Source organism: Melitaea cinxia, chromosome 10 (genome assembly GCF_905220565.1).
Source record: "Melitaea cinxia chromosome 10, ilMelCinx1.1, whole genome shotgun sequence".
Classification (NCBI taxonomy): Eukaryota; Metazoa; Arthropoda; class Insecta; order Lepidoptera; family Nymphalidae; genus Melitaea; species Melitaea cinxia.
Genome location: NC_059403.1, coordinates 14,206,872 through 14,232,340, shown reverse-complemented (window position 1 = coordinate 14,232,340; position 25,469 = coordinate 14,206,872). Strand labels below are relative to the sequence as shown.

Below are 25,469 nucleotides of genomic sequence, written 5' to 3'. Positions count from 1 at the left end.
TTGAAAATAATTTAAATTTATGATCAAAATACCTAATATGCGTAGATTAGGTGAGATCTAGGATATGTCTTTAATTTTCATAGTTACCTACAGTAACTATGAAAATTAAATATATTGACAAATCACTTCAGCCAGAAATATTTCATTGCTAGGCATAGGCCTCTGTCCCATGTAGGAGATGGGTCAGAGCTTAATCGGCTAATAGTTAGCGGATATATTCCCTACTATGATTAACGATCGCTATCAGATGTACATGATAATAAGGGGGACAGATGCCTTAACGTGCTCTCCGAGACACGGTAGAGAGACCCACAAGAACTCACAACCAGACCGGAAATAAATATTTGTATGAACACAAATATCCACTCCTAGCGGCAATCGAAACCGCGACCGTCAGTGTATAGGCGCCGCCGACACGGTACACGCACCATTACACCAGAGTAATCGCTATCAGATAGAAATAATTTATAATAAATAACTATTTTTGAGTAGGATATGTGTGAATCCTGTTTGTAAAAGCGGGTAGTAGTAACCTATATATCTCTATATAAATAAACATCTGTTGTCTCGGCCGAGCTAGTACTCTGAGAGAGACGAGTAATACTCGATGTCTTGGAGTCTTGGATATATTAGTAGTAGATCAAGCAGAACAGAAGAACGCAAAACGTACTGATACTATGATTTATATATATAAAACGAAATATTTACCACTTCCTTGTTTGTCATTTTGAGACCCTGATATTTCTGCACATACGAGCGCCACCAAGATGGCTTATTCAAACTATTAATCTTACTAGTAGTTATTTAATGGCCTAAGACTTCGTTCTAATGAATTCGTTCCATATAACATGTTACCGCCTATATACGAGTACTATGCCTTTTTTAGAGCGGAAAACATAACCTTCGTAATAAAAAAGGGAAGAATTTTTACTTCTACCTAGGAGGATAGTAACTTTTTTTTGGAATATTAAAAGGTGAAATAAATAAAAATCTGTATAGGAAGCCTAACTATATATTTACATTATATTTATACTGAATTAAATATAACTATTTACGATTTTTACATTTTTATTCAGTTTATTAAGCAAAATACTCTATTTATTTCATTTATCTTATTACTCTTTAAAAGTCATATATTCAATTTAATTGAATTGCAAAAACCAAAAAATGTCTGGTGAGTACATAAAAAAAAAACTCGTACATGTACAATGTAAATAAAACATAATATGTTTCAATTGAAATAATCACACCATGAGAACGTCATAAGCCCTCTAAGATAAATATTTTATACAAAGTACAATAAAGGTAAGTCTGTTATTTTTCCTACGGGATTAATGTCCTCATACATTACGGAACCCCGGCCTTTATTGCGTTTGTTTTCGTATTCATCTTGTGTCAACATACGCGTCTCATTTTTAATTAAACTAATAACTGTGCTTGAAAAATGTCATACTTATTTGAATCACGTGGGCTCTCTCGCAAAAAAGTAAAATGAATGTTTATTGTTTTCAGGAATTTTGATTAATGTATACAAAAACTGGCCTGCCTTTGAATGGCATGTTGCCATTGGCCGTGACCTCACTTTTTTCTCTAACATTGAAGTTTCGATTACCGCCCTAAATCTGGGTGTAATATATACTTATATAATATTTACTTATATACAATACATATTTTTTTTATAAATGCTTATTAGGAAAAATGTGTAGTTATATAAATCGACGGTTACTTAAAACGCAGTCCTTAAGCTATCTATAGGTATAAATCAGCCCCGGATTAAAATTTTTTTTAAGCGGATCAAGGATTGAAAAAGCCGCCCCCGCCCACCTATATTTATTTTTACCTTTAATATCTTCATTATTTCACATTTGAACATATGTAGGTGTCCCGGAAAGAAAGCATCCAGCGCTGTTCTTTCTGTGTCAAGTCTATTTATTTACAGATATATAGACATGAACGTGAAGGATATACATATCTATAATCTATAATCTATAATATATATAAAAGCGAAAGGTCACTCACTCATCACGAAATCTCTGAAACTATAACACCTATAAACTTGAAATTTGGTAGGTAGGCTTCTTTTAAGACGTAAGCATCCGCTAAGAACGGATATTACGAAACTCGACCCCTAAGGGGGTAAAACGGGGGTTGGAAGTCTGTATGAAAGTCCTATGTTTTTGAAGTAAGAGACTTGAAATTTAAAATGTATGCTCTATATATGATGAGAAGGAGTTCAGATAATGTATCTTTAGAAAACAAATGCCTTTTGGGGTTAAAATGGGGGATGGTAGGTTGACTCAGTCATCACGAAATCCCCAAAACTGCAACACCTACAAACTTAAAATTTAGCAGGTAGGGTCCTCATAAAGCGTAGACATCCATTAAGAACAAATTTTACGAAACGCGACCCCTAGGGGGATAAAACGGGGGTTGGAAGTTTGTATGAAAGTCCTATGTTTTTGAAGTAAGAGACTTGAAATTTAAAATGTATGCTCTATAGATGGTGAGGAGGGTTCCAAATAATGCATCGTAATCTATATATATAAAAGAGCAAGGTCACTGACTCACTCATCACAAAAACTCAAAAACCGCTGGATGGTCCATCCATACAGGATGGACAAACATGAAATTTGAAATTAAATTATAGTTAGTAGACGTCCGCTAAGAACGGATTTTGCGATATTCCACCGCTAAGGGGCTTTAATTGGGGTTGATAGTTTGTATGAAACATATACAGCAGCTATAAGTTCGCCTGATAGGTTATTTATACTGCAGCCTGAAAATAAAACTAAAAATGTGGTGTATAGAGAGGTTTTATAAAAATAACTATTAAATTATACTAAATTATGCCTTTTAAAAAGTTGCTCAGTGTGATATAAGCATTTCAAGTGACTGAAATAAAATAAAAAAATTAAAAATTTGCGAAAATCTTAATAGTAATGTGCCGGCAACATTTAGTGTATTATAAAACAAAGTCCCCAAAAGTGTATGTGATCGATTCCCTCAAAATCTACTGAACGGATTTTCATGCGGTTTCACCAATGGAGAAAGGGCTTCAAGAGAAAGGTTTATGGAACGGCTAAGCCGATTTTGATGAGAGTTTCACTGGAAGTTTGCCGGGAAGACTTTGTGACACACTGATTTCAACGCGGGCGAAGCCGCGGGCACAGCTAGTATTTTATATATGGCACAAGATAGGATTTGAAATAAAAAAAGGTAATCAGACACATTATAATATAAGAAAAAATCAATTATATTATTGTATTGTAAATTGAAATTACAATTTTACTTTCTGCAAATAAATCGATGGCCTTTTCATAATTTATCTTGCGTTCAATTCGATTTTATATTAAGCTAAGATTGCAAGAATCTATAGGTAAGCATTGCTAGCTCATAGAAGATCGCAAATAATTTGTAATAAGTTTTAGTTTACTAAATCTTCGCTCACATTTTGGGAATGAAGTAGGAAGCGTAGGAGTAAATTCACAGAGCAATACAAATATTAGGAAAAGCATCCTGCAAACCATGTGCATAGATTTGTTGCAAGAAATAGAAACCGTTAGCGTTTTCCATACCACAAAATAAAAGTGACGCTTGCCTTTTTAAAACGTACCTGAGTTCCTGGCGGAATTAACAGTTTTTAAATCTCGCTCGTATTTTCAAAGCAGATCTGCTTCATGCTTTTAGTCAATCTAGTTTGTCAATTGATATATTTAATATATTAGTAACATTAAAATATGCAAAATTCAAATTCAGTGTGGTAGCACAATCAAACCTCTTTTTAATTTCCGATATGATTCGATCAAATACAATCATTACTTCTTTGGGAAAGAGTTAAAAAGATAGTGAGGAGTAGAGGAGTGTTTGTAATTCATCTTCATACATCATCGAAATGTTTTTTGCGTTTGGAATTCTTTTTGTTATTGCAAAATGGGCTCAACGCTAGTTTTTAAGTCTCTTCTCAAATCCTCATTTATCTAATTTTCCATTGGTTTTGTCTCATTTTTTTGCAAAGCTTTGAGCAGACCATCCATTAGTGCGACGGAATGGGCAAGGATCATATCTTCTTTGTGAATTTCAATATTCACTCGATTGGTTTTGCGGAGAATATTCGTCCAAATAGTTAAAATTAGAAATAAATTTAAAATTCTTTATAGGAGTTAAGAGATGGCCTGCTTCATACTTAGCTTCTAGAGAACGAGAAGTTTGCTTAACTTCATTTAAGGCGACTTCTGGAGAATTATTTAACAAGGCATTCACAGCAATACTTTTCGCCGACCATCTAGTCTGACTGCTTCCTTTTAAGTTTAACAAATTTTTGCATAATGTTCGTAGTAGACCTAACAAAAAAAAAAAAAACAACATACGTGTTTTTTTCATGTCTTATATATGAAAAGCTGAAACGGGGGAAAAACGCTGCTTGAAAGCAGTACGTATTATTTAGTTATGACCTTCTGTAAGGTTGAGGTCCTTACTAGGTACGACTGGGGAGTCTACTCTTTGGGGTTTCTCCAGATTTTAAGCAGAATATTTCCTGCTGTGCCCTATCTCAGTTATTTGGCCCAAACCAGGCCTCGCGATTTCACTCACGTAAAGTCCCTTAGGGAACGTCGAGATAAAATGTAACCATGTGTTATTCTGAATCTCAAGCTATACTAAACAATTAGTTCGGTAGTATTTGCGTGAATGAGTAACAAACATACCTTCATTCATCCTTACAAAATCTCGCGTTAAAAATATTAGTAGAATGCGATTTAACCGGGTGAAGTAAATAAGGAATTTACTAAAGAGATCAGTTTTAATTTGTGATCAAAATAAATAAAATCGAAAACTTTTCTGCCTTCTCGTCATATACCTAATAAATGGGTTGGAGCTTAAATACCGCTATGTACCACGTAATGAACTATGTGTTGGTGGATTTTTCTTACCATGTACATACAGATCAGTGTTCAGATGTCTGTACCAAAAACCGGGGGTTGACCTCGGGTAACATGCTTTCCGAGGCACAGTAAGTAGATTCATAAAAGCGTATATCAAAACGACAATTGAATAGGCGTAGAAACACATATCTATAAAATAGACTAATCTATAAAATATCTCAACCAGCCGGCCTAGCATGCATACAACGAGATATCTCTTGACGAGAGAGAGAGATAATGTCTACATCGAGTATTTTCTCGATTACCCTAACATGCGCACTACGAGAGACAAAATTCTCTTCCGAAGACTTCGCCTTGTCGAGTAGAGAAACATTATCAACTATAATCACAACTGAATATCATTCTTATTTCTTATGTCGTAAAGTTGAATTTACAAGGTTATTGACCAATTTCAAACGAGTGACACATGTTTTATTTAACAATGTTCTCGGCCTTTTGGCTAAGATAAAAAGTGTATATCTAATTTAAAAAATCTAATATGGAAAATAAAACGGCGTAAGTAAATGAATTTAATTATATATGTAAAACAATATGCTCGTGTTGTGCTTTATATCTTGTCGCACATTAGATAATTGTAATTCTATCACGCAATGTTCTTTTTTTTTTTTTTTTTTTTTTAAATTTTTTTAATTTTTGTTTTTTTTTTTTTTTTTATTATTGGTTTTACTTTTATTCTATTTAATTTTATTTTTAGTTATTGATTTTTTTAATATAATTTTGTTTTGTTTTTTATTCTGAATGTTGTCTTGTCTTGTTGTACTAACCCAATATGGACTTATACTTTGGTCTGAAATAAAGTATTATTATTATTATTATTTAGAATAAGAAGCAACAGGGCGCAAATACGTTTTTTGTGTCATTATATGGCACACTTCACTCGACTTTTCGCATTTCCCGCTCTTCGTATACCGAAATTATATAATTATAATAGGGAAACGCCATGGTATACAAAAAATAGGCACCCGGTTTTATTTATTTTTTATTTATCGTCTTTCTCGTCGATAATATTGAAGACGAGAAGTTTCTCTTCCTAAAACGACAAAATTCGACAAAATTACGATGTCATGTTAGTTTCCGTAGAGATAAATATCACAGATCACTAAAATTTAATGATTATCTCTTCTTGACGTAACGAGAAGAGTATCGCGTGCACGCATGTTAGCTACTGTAGACATAGAGAGATAATACGAGAAAAGGGGTAGACAAAATTTTGTCGTGGCGCGCATGCTAGGCCTGCAGGATAGTCATTTTCTTATTTAAAGTTAAAAAATAAACTTTTCTAGATGAGAAAAGAGTATAAAAGCGAATTGTAATCAGAAAACTACGATAACATCTGCAATATCCTTTACACCAATAGTATCTAATGGTAAAACAAGTCCCACAGACAGAAGAACCATTAGCACTCTTAACGTCAGGGCTCGAGCGATAAGTGCCTGTCCACACTGTCGACGTGTAGGTACTTTTTAGGATGTGAGCAACAACACGCATAAAGAGGTTCATAGCGAAAAAAACAACAGGCGTTTTGCTTATTAAACTCTTAAAATATGATTTGACTGTTAAACTTAACATTCTAGGCATAACATATATTTATGATTCGAATACTTTTAACAAAAATTCATTAAAAAAACCCATTCATTAAAAAAGTTCCGATACTAATTCAACATATTACAGCATGTTGGTTCAATATCTATGCAATCTTTTTCTATTCTTCTATACTTATATCATTGATTGATTGATTGGTTTAATGGCTTTCAGTTGTGCCAGAGAAGCACGGTTGATTCCGCCAATGTCACGTAGAGTGGAGAACACACGTAGGAGATTGATTGATCGGTGCAGTTGAGATAACAGTCTCAATTTAATTTTGAAAACAGGCAAAATAGTAAGACTTTTATTGTTACACCTTAACCTAAAGCAACACAAACATTTAATGTTAGACTAAGACAACCACTGTTAGTAACTAAACTATTACAAACTAATTACACTAGGACAGACACATGGTTTATTTACAACTTAATTTTATTTATTTCAAAATATTTACACAAAAATGTACAGTAGAGACTAAACACTAACATCAACAAACATTGAACATTTATAGGGCGGGGAATATCATAGGGAAGGATGTCATATATAGGACGGAGGAGTTTGGGACAGGAAAAAAGGATGTGGGAAAGCGTGCCTTCGTCAAGGCCACATTCACACAATGAGTGGTCACGATATCTGATTTTGGCAAGATGAACAGGTGTACACGCATGACCAAGACGCAAGCGACATATGCTGGATGTGACCCAGCGACTAGCATGTCTATGAAGAAAAAACCAAGGGCGTCTTGGGATGTCTGGTTGTATATTTGAGTAAAATTTACCCTTTACCAATTTTGATGAACTCCAAGATAAATTCCAGGACTTGTCCATATGGATTTTGGCTAGGGAACGGAGGTCTTGGCAGGAGTTTTTGTAATGGTCAAGGATACCAGTTTGGATTGCAGCTTTAGCACATGAATCCGCTGTCTCGTTGCCTGCAATGCCAGAATGGCCTGGAATCCAGACAAGTAGAATATGCAGACCCTTTTGACTGCAAGAGAGCAAAGCCTCTCTAATCTTAAAAACAATAGAAACTTTTAATTTGCTACGAAAGGGATTTTCCTTAATGGCTAAGAGACAACTTAGTGAGTCAGTAAAGATTACGGTCGGTCCTAAGTCATGGGAGAGGGCAAAGAGGATGGCTACTTATATCATTAAAAGTAAACTTATGTAACGTCAAAAATGGATAAGTCAAAATTGTGTAATCCGTGCGGTCGAAGCTAGGGCGTAAGGCTAGTCAAATATAAAAAAAAAAAAACGACGTAGGTAAGAATTCAATTTCACCAGGTATTTCTTTCGTGTTCCGAATGGATGAATTAAGAGATGGAGAAATCTCCAAAACCTATAATATCTGAGACTGACCTTCGGTGGTCACACTAAAACTGGTAATTTGACCGACCATGACCAATTCGTTTTAACCCTGAGTTCAGATTTAGATCTGAATCAAGATGATTGTTATAATGTTAAAAACTTACAAACATATGCCATAATTTCATTCACCAATATATAGGCAATTTACTGGTTGCTGATAAAAGCGACATCATAACGTATAAAAATAATTGTGTTTGGTCGCAAACAAAAAAAAAAACCGACTTCTACATCGGCAAGTAATACAACATAAGTAGACGAAAAAATTAACAAATGCACTAGTCGTCACTACGAGTTTCGAGGGTTTCTCTCGATTCCTCTAGGATTCCATTATCTGATCCTGGTTTCCTTATCATGGTACCAAACTTGGGATATCTCCTTTCCAACAAAAAAAGCATTTTTCAAAATCGGTTATTAAACGACGAAGTTATCCCCGAACATATATTAAATATATATATACGGTCGAATTGAGTAACCTCCTCCTTTTTTGAAGGTGGTTAAAAAATACCATGATACATTTTTTTTTCAACATGACCACAACTGTATCTATCGGATTTTTTGTATTAAAAAATTGAGTAAAGTTGAAGTGTGAGCGTTTTTAAGAATTTGCCTCCTCTTTGAGAAAATTACTTATTGAGAAATAAGCTTTATCAGTAACTGATGGGCTGGACTAAATTTTATTGTACTTTAAACACCACCGCTAAAAAGTTGACTTCGTCTACCTTTCATTTTTGACAGACGCATGGAGCATAAAGAAAATGCTCCATGGACAGACGCAAGATTGAATTTCGTTTAGAATTTCATTCAGTGTTACCCAATTTTTTATTTTACCCGTATACACTACATACTGTACACATGTGGACCATACCCGGGATATTTTTATAATTATACAATAACGAAAGTACATATATTTTAATAAATAATGTAAACATTTTTAATAGAGTCTTCCTTTAGGATATGTACAGCCTTTCCCGTTTCAGTCTACTTTCATTATATCATTTCATGATTTTGTTCCAACAAAAAATTTACTGTTTTTCTAAACTATTTAATTTTATGGACATTGTATTGCACTAACTACGAAGGATTATCTCTAATACTGTATACTGCTTGTTCTAAAATATGTAGAATTGTATATATCCTAAAATTCTCTTAGTTCAACGACCTCATTGACAATAGAAAATGTTGTCATACGAAAAGTTTCATGATTACTCGACTACTTATATAATTATGTCGTGTATCAGACTACTTCTAATAATTAAATATAATTTAAACGGTTTATTTGTTGTTAATTATCTTTTCATTCCATTAGCTTCCTCTTATGTTAAATCTAAATCGTTTTGTTTCTTTCTCCTACTGTTGTTAATAGGTATAGATATTAACATAAATAATATGCGTTAACGATGTCATTTAATTTGTAGAGAAACAGTATTACCATTTAATTTAAAAAGTACTAGATAGGTATAAAGCGTCCGCTGTAGGTTTGTGAATTTTCTTAGTCCATTGCTGTTTTACACATATGGCAACATTACAAACCAGTCACGACTCACGTCATGTCATGGCGTAGTGTGGGTGCGTTTTGTGTACGTACGTTGTGAATATTATGTTCGTGCATTGTGTTTGTATGTATTTCTGACGCCGTTGTGACTTTTCTGTCATTTCTCTAAATTTGGATTTTATAACTAAAAATCTTCAAACTGTCGTCTTCAGGTATGTAACTTAGGATATTCATTTGATCCTAGATGTTAACAGACACGCAATGTTTTAAAACAGTGATTAGAAAGACATGTAACCTGTCCAACAGGCGTTGTCTCAGGGTTGGATCGACAATTTCTAAACTATATTATAAATTCCATTTTCTGTAACTTTTCGTACTATCTAGCGTGTTATCTTTGCACCGGTTATCTTGCGATTTCAAGAATAACTAATGTTTTTTATCTGGGTGCGGGCGAAGCGGTGACAACGCCGCGCTCGAGTTGGTGAGGCGCTCTGAAGTCAGTCGGCTTTCCGGTGCCGGTTAGGATACTAGTGTTCGCTCTTCTAGTATGCAATCATGGTAGGCCCGTGTCTGTTTTCTTGTCCTGTGGTGCCTGTGAAGTGTGCTAAGTGATTGTCTTGTTGCAGGCCGGCAGAATGCTAAAATTTATACGTGGGAAGGGCCAGCAGCCCTCTGCAGAGAGACAGAAACTACAAAATGAGCTGTTCGCCTTTCGCAAGGTGAGTGATTATAATAGTAATGATTTTAGATTTGTAATTTCTGTTGTATGTTGTAAACTGAATCAATGTTTATAAATAGCTATTTACAAAATGTGTACAAGCAGAAAAACCTATAAATGTGTCATGGTTTTTACAACTGATTGTCATAAAATTATAAATAAAATAATAAGTTTATGAACATTGAAAAACAAAGTCTCAAACTAATTTTATTTGTTTTTATACATGTAGCATTTTGTTATGGATGTGAAAAACTTAAATGAAATCACTATTTCTCTGCACAATTGCTTCATTTGCTCTAATCATCTCCATTACCATTAATAAAGTTTTGTAGTCAAGCAATTATAATATTAATCATTATTAAGTACAGTCATTAATGATGGACATGACTAAATCATTACAAATCATTCTTAAAGATAAAAACAACACACATCTATTTCTGTGTGTGTGTATCACACACACTAGAATATCCAAACAATCAAAAAAACTTGATCTTATTATTTTAGTTACTAATAACAAAGGCATACGGTAAGAAATGTTAAGAAACCACTTATTTTTAATTATTAAATAATCATGTCAAAGTGATATATTATATTTAACAATTTTAATCTATGGTTTTGACAAACCGTGAACACTAATGTACCTACAATATCTTATCATAAAGATTACAGAGCCCTAGACAAGGTGTTTGCTTTTTGATTAAAATAATTATTTTTATAGTACTTGCCTCATATTGACTTCAGTTAAGTGGATCATGGCCATAGTAGTAACAATTACGAAAAATGTTATGTTTAAATATACTTACACTTTTGTGTAACAATTGTAGTGATTTGTCAAACGATTTGTTTCATCATTATTTTGTAATAGGAAATTTCCTTTTAAATTTACACTTATTAAAGTTCTAAGACGAGTTGCATTATAAATCGACATACGATATCTATTTATTTGTTTTAATGTGTGTAAGAATTATCAATATACATTCATTTCTATTAAAAAAAATTTTATATATAAATAAATTACTAAAATAAAAATATCATTTGACATTTTGCAATACAGGATAACGTCTGCTGGATCAGCTAGTTTTAAATAATGTTTAGAAAAAAATTTCCAAAGCAAATATATTCCATATCATACTGTATATTAAGTATCGATTAATCTGTTTTTATTTACTCAATTATCCATGACTTGATTATAATAACAAATGTTTCAATTAAAACTACTTGCATAAAATACCTCGATGTTTACGTTACATAATGAATGGATTTATAAATATTATTTGTTTCAGTTGTAGTCTTCTTTTTTAAACCGTTTGACACCATTGAAAGCCAATAATCCCATTAATCCCAAAGAAGAAGAAAAAGAATATAAATATTTATATTGATCTATTAAGTAGTGTGTACTTTATTACATCAAGTTCCGATTTTTTTTATACAAATATTTTTTTTTTTGTACACAAGAACTTAAAATTACACACCTTTGTAATAAATGTTGTTATAAAAGTACTCAACAATATTATAAAAGAAACAAAAATAGTTTAGGGAGGTCATTTTCAAAGCTCGTTAAGTCAACAACAACTATTTGAAACTAAACTCGTTTTTAATAGGCAATTTTTTTCTTAAGGGATTAACAACTTTTTAAGCCTGTACTTTACATTTATGTTGAAAGGAATTAAGTAATCATCACTCAGTATAAGCATCTTGAAAATAAATTGCAAAAAAAAAAAACAACTTCTAGAAATTTATTTTCAACACGAAGATTTAATTTGTTATTTTTTACAGTTGTAATCACAAAATAAATATACGTATCATACACACATGGTTATCTTTACCTAAGATAGGCAACTAAAAGCGTAAATTATAGAAAGGTATACCTACCTAGTATATTAGGTTTATTTGATAATTATCCGTATCCGTCAACAATATAATTATATATTACGAACAGATTGAAGTCGAAAATCGAATCTAAAAACCCCTTAAACAGGTGCTGTGTCAATATTGTGCTAACGTATTAGGAAGAAAATGTAATATTTATATATATATATTATATATGTAAAAGATACCGGAAAAATAATTCATTACAGTCGGTGACTCGCCCACGGGTGTGATGCCACCGTCCTATATAGATTCTCAAGGTCACTGAACTGCTTTAATTTGTCAATTATAGCGAAACTCCACAAGTGGCTGAATGAAAGATCATATCGTCTTGTTTAGATCTTTGCATATAAATAAAAAAGATTGTGACGGCAATATAAGACAACCTTTAAACAATTTCTTAGAATATTTTATGGGTATGTTTACGAAAATTATAGTGGCGAATTTTTTTATTTTGTGTATGTTACGCAAAGTAAGATTGGATTGTAAAGTGATTTCATATCAATCATCGAATCGTCTATTTACAAACTTTTATTAGTCTAATTAGAATTAATAATAGAAAAGTACCATATCCTAAGTTGGACAAAGTTAACAAGATGTTTTCTCAGATAAACAAAACTACAAACTCTCATTGTAATCTGTCTAATAGTTTCGGAGATTAGTCCGGACAAATATCGTGAGACGAACTTTTATATATGTATATATATAGTTGTGAAGTTACTATGTGTCTGGAATGTAGAGTCTGCTGAGAAAATTTCAAAATAGTAATCGACCACTCTCGTAAAAACATATGTAACCATTAAAAATTCATAATTTTTGAATGGATGTTGATTTTATTATTATGGAATGCTATTTTGGGATTAAGTATGTCTGGAGATGCTTGCAACAGTGCAATGCAAGCAGTCTTCTTTTTTCATATTTTGTAGCGATTCTTTTTCAGGTTTTTACATAGTTACCTAACTTGGTTATTTTTATTAAACAGACAATCCTCGCAACTTAATTTCTTGTTGATATTTATCAGATTATTAGATTTTTGTTTTTTTTTTAACATTTCGAGTTAACAAGCGGATGCAAATATTTCAGCTTTATGTGTTACCTATAATATTTGAAATTTACTTAAGTCAAGATGTTCATGAATATCCTCTCCTATGGAGCAGCATATTCGTTATAGTTATGTTGAGTTAAGTTTCTAAGTAGTAAATTGTATTTAAAAATTCATGTTGATGATGGCAATTAAGGAATTAAGAAATAAATTTACATGTTTTGAAAAATATAGTAGAAATCTATTACTCAAGGTGTTTTAAAATAACGTCTCATCTTAAATCCTAACCCTTCTGGTCATATCAGGAGAAATCTATTATGTATTATATTCTTAATCCGCCTGTAAATGCATCATTACTGGACATCATAGGTCTCCTTTCTATACAGAAGGGTTAACCCTTTAGGGTGCTAGGGTGAAACCTTTAAGGTGCTCCGCTGCGAGTTGACGGATTATAAGTCAAATTTAAAAATATTATATTTCTAGGCACGTGTGTGAGTAATATATTTATTTAATATGATTGATAAATGTTTTTAATCTACGAATTTGTAACGGTTTTCAAGAATTCGTATTTCGAAGCGAGTTTGTTGTTCTGAAACGTTCCATCGCTTATCGGTCGCTGATAGCGATAACGATAATATACGATCGATAGATCTAGCGAGCGACGGGTATATTACTCGTGGATATATTAGCAATATTAAACAGATTAAAAAAAGAAACGATCAAGTGCTAGCGGTAATAATACAGAGGAACATAAAAACTCGTTCTTTTTAGAAATCTTATTTAGACTCGTAAAAATTTTATTTAACATAATTTAATTTGGTAATTAAATATCTCAAAGCACATTAAACACTGTCGGAGCAGTCCGTACAGCGCAGATTGATTTACACATTCTAGTGACCGTGTTTATAGTAATCGTTATCAATATCTGGTAGGATAATAAATCGCCACGCCCGGCCTCGCCCGTGCCGTTAATTATTATCTATAAGCCGCAGTAACACAAGATAGCCAATGTGTTACAATTAACGATTATTTTACATTGTTGAGTTTTCAAGAAAAAAGGTTTTATATTGCCAATAAATACTACCCATGATTCACTCTGTATTTGTAGGTACTATAATCTGTGCTAATTCGTAGTATTTCGTTCGTAGTATTCGTAGTCTCCTAAGTAAATTTTAAAACTATTTTTTCTAACACTCCTAGAAAAAAAGCATTTTGCTTACAATCGACATAAATACTAACCAAATTTTAAACAATATTCTATCATTTCGATTAACCTTTAGTTGTTTTTGTATTCCGGGCTCAAAGTTACGAAGCGAACAATAGTACTGAAACTTTGACGTCTATTCGTCTGACACATCTATAAAACTAATTGTTAAATACTTGAATTTTTATTTATGTACTAACCGTGTCCGCGACTTCGTCCGCGTGTAATTTAAGAAAAAATATTGTTCAGTTCGCAGAATTACTATAAATAAATTTCTAAAATACAAGTAGCCCTTACGCCTTATTACATCAGCTATCTGCCAGTGAAAGTTCCGTCAAAATCGGTCCAGCCGTTTCAGAGATTAGCCGGAACAAAAAATCGTAAAAAGTGTTATTTTGGTATATGTACCTTGTATACGTCAATACGCATTTAGTAAAAAGCGGTTATTTTAATATTACAAACAGACACTCCAATTTAATTTATCTGTATAGATATGACACGTGTAAAAATAAAAATGAATATAAATTAATAACTAAGTTGTGTGAAATATAACATGTCTTTGGCGTGTTCGTCGCAATTAAAAAAAATATTTTGTGCTATATAATTTGCGGTTTTACAGAACCTTTTCTGTTCGTTTCCAGCCTCACTTGACAACTTATTTATTTTATTGAAGTACCTGATATCTACTCGAAAGTTATCGGTTTTATTGTTGTAACAAGTGTTAGTCATGTTATAATAATATTCATTATTCATTAAGTATGAAATCGTTACAATCTATTGGAAACTTTTCGGGAATTTGTTTATATTAACTAGTACCTATATAAAAATATACTCATAAATTAAACTGAACACAACCTTTGATAGGAATTGTTAATGTTACATATGTGCATAATTTGTATTTGTGACAATATCTACAATTCATACAACCACAATACAATACAATTCATACACCTGTGTCTAGCGGTATTACCTTCGTAACATTCGATTAAAATTGAATTTCGAGATAAAACGTAGCCGACGTTTTACCCTGACTCATCATCCTAAGTCTTATCACAATCAGTCCAGTAGATTTTGCATAATTAAATAAATTTCTTTGCATTTATAATAGTACAGAGTAAAATTTATTTTGTCTATTTAAGATGCTTAAGGCTAGATCCTGTCTTGTTCGTTGATGATAAAGCTATCTTGCCTATAACGGTATCCAATAGATAACAATGTATAATGTATTTTACACCAACCAACTCAATTCATCACATCAGCCTTTCGCAGTCCACTACTGGACATAGGCCTCCACAAGTTCACGCCAAAAATGGTGTGAACTCATGTGTTTTGCCCATAGTCACCACGCTGGGCAGGCGGGATGATGACCGCTGGCTGGCTTTATCGCACCGAAGACGCTGCTGCCCATCCTCGGCCTGTGTATTTCAAAGCCAGCAGTTGGATAGTTATCCCGCCATCGGTCAGCTTTTTAAGTCCCAAAATAATAGTGGTACTGTGTTATCCCTTAGTCGCCTCTTACGACACCCACGGGAAGAGAGGGGGTGGCTATATTCTTTAATGCCGTAACCACACACCAATTCAATTAGTTGAGATGTAAATTAATAATCAATAGGTCAATAGTAAAAGGTGGATTTCCTATAACCGAAAAAGTCTATACGTGACCTATGTGACAGATAAAATTTATCTGGCACCAGTGAAATAGGGCCTTAATTAATTTAGTTGAAGTATTTGCATATGCGGTCACCAACCCACCTGCCCAGCGCGGTGACTATGGGCAAAACACGTGAGTTCACCCCATTTTTAGCGCGAACTTCTGAAGACCTATATGTCCAGCAGTGGACTGCGATAGGCTGAACTGATGATGATGTTTTGCATATTCCTTGTTAATACATTCGCACTACATACTAAATATTTACTTTGTTTTAATAAAATTTGTTCGATAAAGATAAGCTGGCTTGTCCATCAGTTTTGCTCGTGTTACTTATTTGTTTCGATGTTTATTATTAAAAACTATCATAATGATAAGAGATAAGACCGTAATCCTATACCCGTAACACGAATAAAATAATAATTAACTAACTAAATGGCTAAGAACGATTAGTGTGTGGACACAGTGATTAGAGATGCTTGTAAAATATGTTTAACGATTTAAAATAAACTTATCAATACAAATTTGTTGTTTTACGCTCCGCTACTATGTTAAAGTATAAGATTCGCGTGGTTTTGCTTGATTTAAAATCGGGATTTGAAATAGTTTTGTTTAATAATATCATCGCGAAACAATGCGTTAAAATTTTTAATAATACGATAAGATATAGGTATAAGGCCGTTTAGGTAAACGCTCTTAAAGTTTATAATAACACGGTTTGGTGCAGTGGTTATAGGAACTTGCTTTTCGATAGCGGTTGAAAGTTCTATCCTCGATCATTATAAATATGAAGCCCATATTAATAGCTCTTTGTCGTAGTAATAATTCTGAATGGTTGAATATTGTGTGTTTCCAGATTTTGTAGCAATTGTCATACATCACACAATCTCATACATACAAATAAAAAAAAAAAACGAAACAATTTAAAAATAAAACTAATAGCAACTATAAATGTCATTCAAATAATCTAATAGTACCCTTGTCAAACAATTCACAAGTTAAACTGATTGATATAATACCTAAGTACTTACGCGTTCTCTATTTTGACCGCGCGCTAACAATAACTGGAATCAAGTTTCTTGTAATTTCTCAACATTCATTAAATTCAGCCTAGACGCCGTTTGCACTAAATCTGTTCCAGAATCTTATCGTGCAAAGGAATATGTTAATTTTGGGAAACTGTCTATTTTTATTTAAAGACTATTTGCGTTAATTTAAGTTTTATTATATTGGCGATATTCTGAAATGTAATAAAATAGTAATTGTATTAAAAACTTTTTGCTAAAAAAAGTAGGCTAATGTAAAGCAAGGTTTACAGCTGAATCGTATTGACCACATAGCTTTAAATAAAACAATCGAAGCGACACATTATGCATGCGTAGTTAGAGTTGTAATTCATGGTCAAGAACTTATGCAATATATTTACTACAAAATGGTTACAGTAGGCCCTTAACAATTTTTAACAATTATTAAAACTACCATATTTCTAAAGTACCTATCTACCATTTAGTTGGTGCTAACCACTGTTTATAACGATAATAGAGGTAAAATATGGACTTTATAAATTTAAACTTTATTAACGAACTAGCTGTGAACTGCGGTTTCACTCGCGTTAATTTGAGAAAAAATTAGACTTATAACCTACCTCGGTAAAGGGGCTATCCTACACAAAAATAATTTTTCAATTCGAACTAATAGTTCCTGAGATTAGCGTGTTTAAACAACCAATCTTTTTGGCTTTATAATATTGGTAAAGTTGTATAGATTTATGAATTAACCAAACGTTTTCTAAGTTTGATAACTTATATCTATCTGGGCGGTAGGTAGGTGTGGTAAACATGGATTTCCCGCCTAAATCCCGATTGTAAGGAAGTTGTGAAATAAAGAAGTAGCCAATATGCTGCACCAAAGTGAATATCGGTTCAGCCGTTCCGAAGGGTAGCCCGGAAAACAGAAAGACAAACACAAATTTTAAAATCGTTTTTTCGTGTTTAGTATCCTTTAACTAATGCATTTAAAAAATAATTATTTTGAAATCACAGACAGACAATAATTTTATTTATATCTATAGATCACTTATTAAAATAAAAATGTAATAAGATTTGATTCATAGAGTTGTAAAAACAAGTATGAAGACGATATAAATATTTTTTATCAAAATGTTATATATACATAATCTAATCTGATGCTAAGGCGGGTATCGTTATATACCTAACTCGCTCTGACTGTTGTGTGTATCTAACGTGACCACATTCCTCATGCCCAACACTGTTGTTAGGACGCCTCTTTCTTTTTGTGCTTTAGACAACTAATACTAGCTGCTTAAGTGTATTATTTATTTAGTGTATTTTACGAACTGATCGACTTGTTGTCTTGTGTTCATTTTACTAATCTGAAATAATTTTTGTTATTGTTCAACTTTGTAATTTATGTTTGAATGTTAATCTTTCAATTCTGAAACGCATATAAAATAAATATAAAGATGGCCAAACTTAAGAAAAGAAAGTCCAAAGAATGAAATATTTGGTGAAAACAAGTAAATAGTACTAAAACCTAAAAAATGTAATGTTTACGTATTTTGACAGTGTTTAGCAATATCTGGTATTTATTGAACTATATCACGCAATGCATGTAATTGTATTTTACTAGGGCATGTAATACATAATAAAATTTATATAAATAAATGGCGGATGTACTGTGAATTGTCATGAACATTCTAACATTTGCGTATCGGTAGTATTGCTTTAAAATCTATATCACATCAAACAGGCATAAGGATAAAAGCTTCACTGACGTTAGTATGATACAAATGAAAGCTTGTTGAATTTTTGGTAATATTTCTGACACATATCCGGTTACATTTTAGCATTGTTTCAATAGACATTATTAATTCAGAGGTCTAAATCTATTGGTCAGTGATATCAATAGTAGCTACCGCTCAGAATAATAAAGTGCTGCCGGTCAACGACCCTATCACTCTTATTCTTTTGTATATGCTGTATAAAATTTTTACCTATAAGATTTAGGATTAAGTGCTTTAATTTGGCAGCTCGGAACCGTTTTAAACGCGAAGCTCTAAAAATGTACGTAACATGTAGTTTATCAATAAAGTAGCTAATAATCGCTATACAGTCAGCTCCGTCAGTCAGCTCAGCCTATTGCAGTCCACTGCTGGACATAGGCCTCCCCAAGTTCGTGCCAAACATCCCGGTTTTTCGCAATCCTCATCCAGCCTACACCGGCAATCTTACGTAGATCGATGTACATAAAAGTGTAAGATATAAAATGTACAAATGGAACATGTCATAATAGCTCAAGATAGCGCAAGCAACGATTTTATACTGCTCGTTTTTATACTCTAATGTCTTGAAGAGTCGACGCTGAACAGATGCCGCGCTTCATTTGGTCGAAGGTATTCGAGTCGATGCAATAAAAATCAATCCGAGCACGTGTTATCGTGAACTCAAGCTTCGATCAGCGGAACTGTTTTAAAAGAATTCCACTTTCGTTTAAAACGGTAAAAATATAATATTATATCTGTATTTATTGCAATGATTATATCTAAAACATTATACACGTGTATGTTATATCGAAGAACCGTGCCGTTACCGTTTTCCAATAAAGGCAATCAACTCTTTGACACTCAATGTGTCTATCGAAAAGTTTATATAGATTGATGCAAGTCATCCAATTTGTGTAGAGTAGTTGCGTCCAACAAGGCGCGAGGCTTCATTATGACGGGGCAAACAGCTTAACCTCTATTAGGCGACGTCACTGCCTGAATATAGCGTCTCCCACGGTTTCCTCCGAGACGTCGTCAATTTAGTCACATTACCCGAAGAAACATTCGGGCCAGCTCGCTTAATTCCCGAGGGTGGCATTTCCTATTTCGTACGAACTCCCACTCGCAAGACATGATTGTACAATTTGCGTTATTTAGATTGTTGTGTCATTTCATAATTCCGAGATGATATATATTAACTGCGTTGAATGAAGCTAATACATGAAGTTGAAACTTATCGATTGAAATACATATACATTATACTTAGGAGTAATAAAGTATAGGAATTTTTTATATCTTTTTGATTAGGGACTAGTTATCAAATTATTTAAAAATGCGTTACACTCAGGTCACACATAAGCAATTTTTGTCGATTGAATACAGATTTGTATCAATATTTGTACAATTTCAACGCGATAACGGGTCCGTACGATAAGACGCGACGAGTTCATTCACACATTAAGTCGCTCGCTATCCTCCACAGCCTTCGTTGCAACCTATCTCGTTTTTGTGCTAATATTTACAAAGCTACACGATGTTTTATTATCGTTTAAAATATTTACGGCAATGTTTATATTTTTATATATTATAACGCGAAAACTTTACACAAGTTTCTTATTAAGTGAAATCTTTTTTCTTTTGTCATTCCAAAAATATATCACTAAAAATGCTGTTTAAACGTCGCAATATTGATTGAGCATGTATTGCGCGATAATGGGTATAAGCTGTTTTTTTTTTTAAATCTTTTATTTAATGGGAGTTTAATCACTTAGTGATTATGTCACCCTCGTAACAGAAATGATACAAAATGACAACAACAAATACATAGCCATATAACAATGCGTAACATTATACTTAATTTAAAAAATTATAATAATAATACACCGCGGACCAAGAACAAAGCCACAGTTACGTGTGATTTGTTCTCGGTCCCCCGCATATCCTAACTTTTGACACTTACAATATGATTGACCTTTACCTATTCTCTTAGATATACAGCAAATAACATCCTACACAGCACCCTAGCATCCTCCGAAAAGGGCGAGGCCAAGGCGCTGTTGCAAGCCCCCTACTATCTAATCCCCGGCCTAGCACTTGTCTCTCAGATACGTTCCGGTTACACTCCATCAACACATGATAAACATCGTCAATGACATCACAAACTGGACAATTTGGAGAATCAGTTTTTCCCATTAAGTGTATGAACTTGTTGGATGGAATGTGACCAGTACGCATTCTCAACAAAGCCATTACATGCTTTCTGTCCATCTTATTTTCCTCGAACCATGGGTAACGAAATGGCTCAGACTGTACTGTTTTATACCAAATACCTTTCAATCGCGAACGCTTGTCTAAATACTCGCGCCATTTGGATCTACAGAGTGCTTTTAAGTTACTAAGCCAATCTGATCAACGGCAAACATGCTGCTTGCCGGACTAATAAGTCTGCCTCTTCGTGACCCATGATGCCAACATGAGAGGGTATCCATTGGCTTACAGCAGTATTATTTATTGCACGGATTTTGCAGATAGTGTCTATAATGACTACGGCTATCGGTATAATTTATGTTATTTTAAACAGATGTCGTAACTTTTTCATATTAATTCGATATCACGCACGGCCGGCTGGCTTTTATAATTAATCTAAGCACTCCGAAAGACAAGAGAGATTACAATAGCTAATCCAAATATCAATATTATGAGGATGTTACCTTGTATAATGAAAACACATAAGCCACAGCAGGCAAATGTCTTGCTCAAAACTTAGAGCAGCCTGATCGGGGAAGTACTTTGACCATACAGAAGATTACGGCTAAAATGCTATACTCTAGAAATATTGTGTTCCTGTAATGAGTGACGTAGCCAGAAAAGAGGGCAATGCGATTGCTCCTGGTGTTGCAGGCATCCTTGGATTGCGGCATACGCTAATTATCATCAGGCGGGCCGTACCCATCTTTACCGTCCTAATGGTATATAAAAGTAACTTTTAGTCTATAATTTTTTAATGATGTTATTGATTTGTATTTATATGTCCGCGTGGATCTCCAAGTGATTAATATTTGATATAAATTTTCTTGTATCTCCTTTGTGAATCATAATTTAATAAAAATAACATTACAACGTAAATTTTGTTTAATCTTTTTAGATGTTGTCGACTTAGTATGTAAAAACAGTTTGAAAATATAGACGTATATTTTATAAGGGATTATATTACATAAAGGATATTTGAATATTAATTGAAGTAATAATTACATCGAGTTTTTATTCTTAACAATATATTAATATCTTCATTTTATCGAGGAAAAAGAAAGTTTACATAAATTTTATTACTCATAAGAATCGTTTGTATTTATTTTCAATAATTATTTTCGATACTTTCTTCTCGTTGAATGTTATTTTACTGTTGCACATGATAGTATAAAGTACAGTAATGTATTACTGTGTAATTTACTAACCTGTACATATTCCACTGCAGCTAAAAGGATTTCCACTGCAGCTAAAAGGATTATATTAAATTTCTATAAAGAAAAGTTAGTGCTAATTTTCCATTCTCTTCCATTGTAAGCTAGTATTTCTCGAAAATTCTCCTAAGATAGCCTTGTCTTGATATTTTCTATAAACACCTGACTGGAAGACTGGATTAAAACCGGCTACCATTTGATATGATTCACGTCTTCTATCCTCTGGACCATTTCCGCGTGTTACAAAATTAAGGTTTACTTATTATACCTCGACGCGTTTTAAAGCTTTTTAATGATTAATAGAAGCCTCACAGAGCCCTATTGTATATAGTTGAATAGAAGTATAGATGTGTAAGTGTAGATGGTCCTTTGTGATCGGGCAGTGACCTTCGTGAAGAGGATCGAATCGTTTACCTCCACATGTTCCAGGCTTTTTTTTTGTTAATTCCTAAAACGTGACCTGACTAAGATTCTAAGTATCAATTTAAAGGTGTTATTATGCTCACGTAATTTTTATTTGATTAATGTATTTGTTAACAGTCACTGTGCTTACAAAAGCTTGAATGTTTTTTTTTTTTTTTGACAAACGATTTATTTTTCGACAGTAATACAATTTAGTCATAGATACGTCGGACATTTTAAAAAGTTCGACTCAGAATAATTAAAAATATATATATTTTTTTAATTAAACGTAATCTAAAAGACGCTGTCGCTATAGTCGCTATTTTTAAGTAACAGTAAGATGATAATAATACATTTAACATATATCATTCCTGTCTTCAAAATTTCAATAAAGTTGTTATCTATACCTTACCTATCATTCTCATTCGGGTCTTCTTACTTGTCTACTTACATTGACCACCATTGACCACACCATATGCGCGTATGCGCGAGACATGTAAAATAAAAATATTACTATTTTATTTTTTATTTTTGTGGGGATGCATTGTTCGCATTAGCGACCTATTTACACAAAAAAAATGAAAACGTAGTAAGTGTAAATTATTACTAAGTGCAGTTGATCCACGGCACCGGAAGCCCCGTACGAACTGCGATATCAGAAAACCTGCATCGAGCTTAGAAGCCTCACATATGTCAAGTTCGCAAGTTCGACGAACTGATCGCATTGATATGATGATTATTATATTAGTTTTAATCCATGGAAGCGTTAATGAATATAAACAAATTCACATTTTAACGTTTCACACTTTTTTTTTCAATTATTATTTTACAGTTATGGTAAAAAGTAGTAAAATTTTTTTTTTTTTTTTTGAAAACTTGTAAATTATAATATTTTAATACCATCAACATTCAAGGCTATCTTAAATATCTTTACAAATTAAGAATAACATAAGCAATTCCAAATAAACTCCAAGGAATCCTCCATATTAAAAATCTCCAATTCGAAAATTTGTCATGTACAAAAATCAAACTTGCGTTTGCTAGCGTATTGGCCCGTTGCTGTGGTCACTGCGCCAACATTTCGTCTATTAACAAAGAAAATAATGACGTTAGTATTATAATTATTATATTTCAATTTGATAATTTTTTCGCACAACCAATTCGACTACAGAAGGGGTATTTAGGCTAGACTTATCGCACTGTGATTCATCGGGTCGCAGTAGAGAATGAATGCCAATCATTCGTTAGAATATCGAAATGGCACGGGTAAAACCCGGAGGCATATCTCCATTACGAAGCGGAAGACTGTTCGAAGGCTCTATATCAGCTTTTTTATTTCAATATTAGCTCGAAGCCTGCTTATCGAAATAAATATGTATGTAACAACAACGATGTCTTCCTTAGCTTGTCCAGTCAATAGCAAATCAGTAAAAGAATATACTGAAACGAGAGCGCAAATGACTCGAAATTCTGGATTCTGATTTAAAAGGTCTATTAGTAATAAGATGGCAGTATAAATAACCCCAACTTTTCGACCCCCGTGGTGATATTTGATAATTAGCCTACAGAACGAGCACTTTAGCAAAAACCACGTGTATTTTCTGTGCAAAGTAAATTAAGAGTTTGAGAATATCTTTAATCACAATAAATATACGTGATATCTCAATGCGCCCCCCCCCTTTTATTGTGATATTTCGGGATGTTTTTCCGAACCCCTCCCCTCCCCCATTCGTGCCTCACGTGATTAATGGAGGACCCCTTATATGTATTGGTCGAAGTTTATTTAACGATTAATAAATTCATTTAGTAATTAAAACTAACGATACTTTCGATTTAGGTACATCAAAACCCGTGTAATTTACTGACTTAAAAAAGTAGGAGGTCAAGAACCTCTGTCGGTATTCGCCAATATAACTTTTAAAGGGTGTAACGATTTTGATGATTCTTTTTTAATCGATAGCTTGGGTCCTGTCATGTAGTCCCATTTAAATTTGATTGAAATCTGACGAAGATTTATTATTTGCATTATGACTAATAATGCGGTACTTAGTTGACCGCTTTATCGACTGCCTACCTACGTTGTTCTACTAGTCAATGTAATTAAAGTGTTTTTTTTTTTCTTTTGTAAGAAAACACACGTATAACTTGTAAACACGAATTTATCAATTGATTAACAAATTTGTCTGATTCCCCACGGTATTATTTTGTGATGTAAGAGTTATATCTCGCCAGACAGTTATTTATGTCTAGACGTGACTAGACTATTTATTAATAGTAATTAAACAATTAAGTTCGAATTTATATCTCGATATTAGCGTCCCAGAGATAACATAACTTAAAAAAAAGGTTTAGATCGTGTGTGTAACACGATTAAATTCTTCTGGGATAGTAAATTTAATGCCAGTGTATTAAGTAAATGCCGACAGATATACTAATATTAGAAAAAAAAAACAAGTGAAAACATAAATATTATAATATACTCAGAATCGGGAATAGAATGGTATTCACGACCTTAAAGATGAAAACATAACATTGACAACTGTGCCAAACGGCCGGTCAAATATTAATGTCTTTTTTTCTACAAAACTAGTGCCTTGCGGTTTGTCCCGCGTTAATTTGAGTAAATACCAAAAATATCATAAAGGCTTCCTCGGTAAATACACTATGCTGGTCGTCTGGAAGAAATCGCTGTTTAGCGATAAGACCGCCTGTTGTACATTTCTTTTTGTGAATAGTTTAATAAATTGTAAACTTCTTTTTATGTGTACAATAAAGAGTAAATTATTATTATTATTATCCAACACAAAAAGATTTTTTAAATTCGAACCAGTAGTTCTTATGATTAGGGCGTTTAAACAAACAATCAAACTTTTTGTTATATAATATTAATATAGTTACTTTAGAACATTATATTAAAATTTTATAATTATAATACTATCCCTTGACTACGTAGATAAAAA

General features: G+C 32.9%; 1 protein-coding gene and 1 long non-coding RNA gene across 2 annotated transcripts in view; one reads left to right on the top strand and one right to left on the bottom strand.

The window, feature by feature from the left end:
• Nucleotides 1–6,776: 6,776 nt before the first annotated feature.
• LOC123657331 lies at nucleotides 6,777–7,104 on the bottom strand. The gene is made up of 2 exons (XR_006743690.1): nucleotides 7,011–7,104; nucleotides 6,777–6,846 (listed from the first exon to the last, which is right to left on the bottom strand). It is a non-coding gene; the product is annotated as an uncharacterized LOC123657331 (long non-coding RNA).
• Nucleotides 7,105–9,881: 2,777 nt separating this feature from the next.
• The window catches only part of LOC123657075 (lethal(2) giant larvae protein homolog 1), a 64,232-nt gene continuing 48,644 nt past the window's right edge, over nucleotides 9,882–25,469 (top strand). The window contains exons 1-2 of the mRNA XM_045592665.1: nucleotides 9,882–9,941; nucleotides 10,010–10,102. Of these exons, the coding sequence (XP_045448621.1) occupies nucleotides 9,939–9,941; nucleotides 10,010–10,102 (96 nt within the window). The 5' untranslated portion in view covers nucleotides 9,882–9,938. The remainder of the gene's footprint in view (nucleotides 9,942–10,009; nucleotides 10,103–25,469) is intronic.